The sequence below is a fragment of the Gossypium hirsutum genome, chromosome A07 (genome assembly GCF_007990345.1).
Source record: "Gossypium hirsutum isolate 1008001.06 chromosome A07, Gossypium_hirsutum_v2.1, whole genome shotgun sequence".
In the NCBI taxonomy this organism is placed as follows: Eukaryota; Viridiplantae; Streptophyta; class Magnoliopsida; order Malvales; family Malvaceae; genus Gossypium; species Gossypium hirsutum.
The window spans coordinates 5,196,461-5,202,460 of NC_053430.1; the positions used below are offsets into that span (position 1 = coordinate 5,196,461).

The following is a 6,000-nucleotide window of genomic DNA, read 5'->3' on the forward strand; positions in this document are numbered from 1 at the left end:
ATAAAAAAAATAGTACATATGATTAATATTGATATTGCATCCTGTTCAAAAAAAGAAGAAGAAAGATATTGCATCATTTTGTATATATTTTTTACGTATACAATTTACAAACAATTATATTTATTAAATAGTTAAATAATTATTTGAAACTTGACTTTAACAATAATTTTCATTTTACGATATGGATTTTTTTTTGTCTAAATTAGTCACCGAGCTTAGTAATTGTTCCAATATTAGGACTTGAACTGGGTCATTGTTCCCATATTGGGGCTTAAACTTTTTTTTATTAAAGTTAATCTCTAAACTTGACAATTATTTTCACATTGAGATCTGAACTTTAAGAGTTTCAAGAAAATATGGACTAACTTGGGCAAAAAAAAAAATTCAGGCTCTAAAGTAAGAGCAACTGCTAAATTCAAAAACTAATTTAAACAAAAAAAAGTTTAAGCTTCGATATGGAAACTATTATCAAATTAGGTATTAATTTTAAAAAAAATTGAGAGGAAGTATCAAATTTAAATTTCATAAAGTAATTTAACCTTTTATTAAAAATAACTAAATATTATATAATATTATAATTCTTTTTGACATTTCATATAACGTTTTGTCTTATTTTTAATAATTTAATTTAGTATACTAAACTTTATTTAAACTGAAGAGACAAAGAAGATGTGAGTAGTTGGAAAATGGCATGTCTCCAACCTTAGCTTTATAGCGTTTAAATATATATATTTTTTAAGCTTTAAATAATTACAAATGGCATTTTTAAATGGAAATTTGTTTTTTTAATTACTAAATTTTCATTTTCTTTCCTCGAATTTCTATCTTTGCTATTTATTAATTCACTTTTATTAAATTTCCAAGACGGACGTGAAACCATTTCCTTAACCAAAATTCATACTCTAAATTTTACAGATAAAATAATAATAATTATTTTGATAATTGAAGGAGAATAATGTGATTGTTTGGGATGGAAGAATCTTGTTACTAAGAGATTGTTGGCAAATTATTAATTGATTTCACAATATTGAATCAAATAATATTTTATATATTATATTTTTTTTGCATTTTTTCTACTTTATTTATTTCTCTTGCAAAACCCTAAATTATTGTTTCCTGAACAAATTCTTGTCTCACACAAAAAGTATAGCATTTGTTCTCTGTAATATCTGGATAATTTTTTTTTCGATTTTCTGTCAGCATTTTCAAGCTTTGGCCTCTTTTGGGTGTTCTCAGGAATGGTGAAAATTTAAGCCCAAAAAAAATTGTGTCCATATAGAAAAAAAAAACCATATGCAATTTCATGTTCATAAAACTGGGTTTGTTTTGATCTTTGAAGTTTTTTTTTCTTTTTGTAGTAATTCATTTTCAAATTAAATGTTTTGAACCTTCTGATCACTCAGGTTCTGGAAAGGGTTTTGATCTATAATGGATAGGTTGGGTTCAGGGTTTTTGGGGTTGGTCAAAAAGCATATATGAATGGAGGAGAAAGAGGGAGGAAGGGTTGGTGTCATAGTGAAAGGAGATGAAGCTGCACCCAGAAGGGAAAATCCCATGTGTTTGGGCGGCAGTAGCGAGATGATGAAGAAAAAACGAGGAAGACCCAGAAAGTATGGAGCAGATGGGTGTTTGGCAATGGCATTGTCAGTAATGCCCATATCATCCTCGATTCCACTGTCTCGAGAGTTTTGGCCTTGGAAACAGGGTGAGATGGTACAAAAGTATGAGATCGAGAGCAGCCCCCCAGCCCGAGGTACTTTTTATTGGGTATTTAATTTTGAAGTGTTATTGAAACACAAAACTGGTTTGATGATGATGTTGCAAAACATGGGGGAATCTCTGTCTTGTCCTAACCACTGTTACTCACTGCCACTTTCCTTCCTTTATGCTTTATTAGTCCTTTTAGTAGATAAAGTAATATATATATATCAAGTATTAGAGTCCACTTGTCTTAGGAAGTCATAAAAAGGAATAAGTCCTGAATTTTTTTAGTATAGTGGGACTATAATTTACCTACAAGTCACAAGCCTTCAACCGTTTTGATCTTTGACATGAACCTTGAGGCTGTAATTTTGAAAATTAGATTGTTTTCTTACAACGCAATTAACTAATTTGTATACTTTATTATAGGTAACAAAATTGCATATTTTGTGGGGCAAATTTCACACCTCATGTGATCACTGTTAATTCTGGCGAGGTATGTTGTGTAAAATTTTGTCTCTCTGACTAAAAAAGAAAGTAAAGTTTTGAGATTCGGATCGCATTTTGCTTCCTCTATTAAAAATATTGAGTAAATCACTAGTCTCTATACATTAGATCAAAAAACATATTAGTCTTTCTCTTAAAAGATATCATTTAGTTCTATTGTTAAATATTAATCATGCACATCACCACAAGGTAAATGTGACACACAGTGCGTCATTGTCTGGTTATTTCATCAGCCACACTAGTTTTTAACAATATAAATGCATGAAATTTTTAACAGAAATGATTAAATTATTCTTTGATCTAATATAAAGAGAGTAATTTGCTCATTTTTTTAGTATAGGGCAAAATGCAATTTGGGCTTCTATAGTAGTTTTTACCTTGCTCTGAAAATGGATGCATGCATGTTACATTGAATAGTAAGATTTTTGTTTTATCTACGGTATTACTTTGGTGGATGCTAATTGCACAATGATCCTGTTTCTTCATTCTGAGAACTGAGATGTTCTTATTCTATGCCCTTCAGCCTTGTGTTTTTCTTTATCTCATACTTTCTTTACGATTGCCATAGGATGTTACGATGAAGGTAATGTCTTTCTCTCAACAAGGAGGTCGTGCGATCTGCATTCTCTCTGCTAATGGCACTATATCAAATGTTACCCTTCGTCAACCTACTTCATCTGGTGGTACTCTCACTATGAGGTGTGTCCCTTCATCCTCTACTATGGGCTTAAACTGCATAAGGATGCATGAAACATTTCTTAATAATCCTGCTTCATGATTTCTACAGGGGTGGTTCGAGATCCTATCCTTATCTGGTTCATTTATGCCTACCGAGAATGGTGGAACCAAGAGTAGATCTGGTGGGATGAGTATTTCTTTGGCAGGTCCAAATGGTCATGTTCTAGGTGGAGGACTTGCTGGTCAGTTGGTAGCTGCTGGTCCTGTGCAGGTAACACCATTGCCATGGAACAACAAATTTGTGGGTATATACTATCACTGTTTAATACCTGGTTTCTCGATCCAACAGGTGGTTGTGGGCAGTTTCCTGCCAGGTCATCAGCAGGAGCAGAAGCACAAGCAACAGAGAACTAAAGCTGCTGTTGTAAGCAATACCAGAGAATTTAAGGTGTCGTACGGTGGGGTTATGCCAATTCTCACCTCTGCATCATTCCCTATCCACGGGTTTAGAGATTCTGCTATTGACAGTAGTAAAACATCTTCAGCCGGAGAGGAATCGAAAGGCCACAGTCTATCGCGGTGTGAGGTTTCCAGTTGATAGCATATGCATTGTTGATTTTAAGTAGACAAGCAAGTCCATAACAAATATAAGCTCATTGGCTTCTTACGTAGGTTGAGATGGTTTTAACCCATAATTATGCTCTCGTCTTGTTAGGATTGAGTAGGATGAGTAGTCATGGTGTATTATTTAGATCTTGTCTTATTGATGTAAAATTTTATAAATGATTTGAAGTCTAAAATGTATGTTGTTTTTGTTATGCTCTATTTAGAAGACTGTATAGTGCTGGTAAAAGTTACCATAAAGGTCCTGTATTAAAACTCAAGTTGCATTTTGACCCCTACAAAAGAATGAACAAATCAATCTTTGAACAATTGATCAAAAAGTAAATTAGACTTTTTTTATTAAATATCTTATCATTGCATTGTTGCCGAATAGAATAACCAGACAATAACTTGTGACATACGGTGCAAAGATCAATTTTTTAAGTGTAGAAATGAATAAAATTTTTAACAAAAAAACTAATTTGCTCTTTGATCTAATAGAACTATCATACCAGAACTAATTTGCCCATTGATCCATGTTTTTAATAGAGAAAGCAAAATGGAATATGACTTTTAATAGAAGTATCTCCATGCTACTTTTACCCATATTTTAGAAAAAATGAATGGAAATGAGCGTATGTTCTTAAATTGAACCAGAAAACTAGCATACAACTATTACTCAATCATACTATCAAAAGGATACTTAAAGATGAAGCAGCAGCAACAACTATTTGAAGTTAACAAAGAGTTTGATTAAAAGCAAAAATGCCCCCAAAAAGTAAGAAAATAAGGGGTCATAGTTTAATCACCTTTTCCTTTTCTTATTACCAGCAGCACTGCCTTTGTTGAAGCCCCTAAAATCATTAGTGGTTTCAGCAGTGTTCTGTTTCTTCAAGCCTTTCCTTCCTCCAAATCCAAACTTAGAATTCCTGATCTCCCTGTTTTTCATATTCTTACCTTTTCCACCACCATGCTGCTTTGCCTTCCCTCCGGATCGATCCCCGGGTGAGACCCCTGGCCTTTTCTTGCTGGATCTCTCGAATGCTTTACCATCTTCAAAACCCAAGTCTAGCTCACTGTCTTTACCACTGGCAGGGAAGCCGCTCTGCTGCCTTTGCTTCCTCCACTTCTTAACAGCCTCAATCTCATGTTTTTTCTGCTTGGCTCTTTCTTTCATCTTCTCAGCTTGAACCTCCTTAGCAATTTTCTTGGCTTCTCTGGCCTTTCTCCTCTCCTCAGCCTCTTCAATCTGTCTCTTCTGCGACAAAAGCCTGCCTTTCACCTTCTGCATATGGGCATCTGTCTTAACCATCTCCGCATAATAATCCGGAGGCCTAAGGAAAGGTAGCTTCATCGACTCAAACTTCTCAAATGCCAACCTTGTCCCCTCCAATGCCTGCGTGTAGAAAGCGAGCTCTCTAGCCAGGTCATCGTTCACATCCACCTCTTTCTCTTGATCAATATCAAAAGAAAGCTTGTGCATCCATTCAACATTTTCCGGCCAGCTGATATCTTCAAGCTTCTCAATGAGCCCATCTCTATTGTATATAGAGTTCTTCGAAGGCTCGGCCAACTTCACATCTTCCTCTTCTGAGTCCGACTCAGATTCAAACTCTTCCTCACTAACATCATCCATAACATTGCTATCATCTTCCATGACATTCTCAACTTCATTACTTCGCAATCCCATTGAATCTAACCTACCATCAAAAAGGGGGGAATTTCAAAAGCTCATATGAAGCACATATGGTTGGGTAATTTCTTATTCCACATAAAGCAACAAGCAACAGCAAATCAAATTCAAAAATTTCCTAAAGAAACTACACAGAAATCAAATATGGCGTAACATTTTCTAAAACAAAAATCAGGATTTCACATTCAGCCCATTAATATTCCTCAACAGCGAGCAATAGCACAAAACAAAATCTGGATTTAGAGCCACTTTTTACAGAATAAAAATAAAAAATCTTGTTATCTGATATCGGCATCAGGCTTGTATTTGTGTTTTTTTTTTCACAAGAAAATATAAAATCAAGCACAGAAACTAAAATCATACCTCAATATTTGGAAACAGTGAAAGGCGAAAACTAGAAGAAGGCGAAAACTAGAAGAAAATACTCTGGCTGCAAGCAATATTCGAAACCTCTGCTAAACCCTAAAATTTATATATAATATATTTTCAGGGTAAAAATACCTCTCCAATCCCTCTCAAATTTGATACTGAACAAATTGGTCCTTTCAAAAAAAATTGGAACAATTTAATTCCCTTAATTTTGAAAATGAACAATTACTCACAATAATTAATATTTTTTATACATAATTTTAATTAATATAATAATATATTAAGTCCTCAATATTTACATATGTTATCAATTTGATCATGATTCTAAAAAGTTATTTGAAAATAATGAATTAAATTTAAAAAATCTAAAACATTCAAATATATATAAAAAACTTTATCTTCAAAGATAATTATAAAACAGATAAAATGTATAAACTTTGAGGACTAAA

General features: G+C 33.4%; 1 protein-coding gene and 1 pseudogene across 2 annotated transcripts; one reads left to right on the forward strand and one right to left on the reverse strand.

The window, feature by feature from the left end:
* Window positions 1–865: 865 nt before the first annotated feature.
* LOC107933170 (AT-hook motif nuclear-localized protein 4-like) lies at window positions 866–3,963 on the forward strand (annotated as a pseudogene).
* Window positions 3,964–4,109: 146 nt separating this feature from the next.
* Window positions 4,110–5,631, reverse strand: LOC107933169 (probable rRNA-processing protein EBP2 homolog). 2 transcript variants are annotated; one of them, XM_016865336.2, is made up of 2 exons: window positions 5,546–5,631; window positions 4,110–5,189 (listed from the first exon to the last, which is right to left on the reverse strand). In XM_016865336.2, exon 2 carries the CDS (start codon window positions 5,177–5,179, stop codon window positions 4,295–4,297), a length of 885 nt encoding a protein of 294 aa, XP_016720825.2. In that variant the 5' UTR covers window positions 5,180–5,189; window positions 5,546–5,631; the 3' UTR covers window positions 4,110–4,294. The 2 variants fall into 2 exon arrangements, with proteins under 2 accessions (XP_016720825.2, XP_016720826.2); XM_016865337.2 differs by having other exon boundaries at window positions 4,110–5,184; window positions 5,546–5,629.
* Window positions 5,632–6,000: the final 369 nt, after the last annotated feature.

Bases quoted from the DNA above. Each gene is read 5' to 3' on its own strand.
- LOC107933169 (XM_016865336.2), bottom strand. From the start codon at position 5,179: ATGGGATTGCGAAGTAATGAAGTTGAGAATGTCATGGAAGATGATAGC.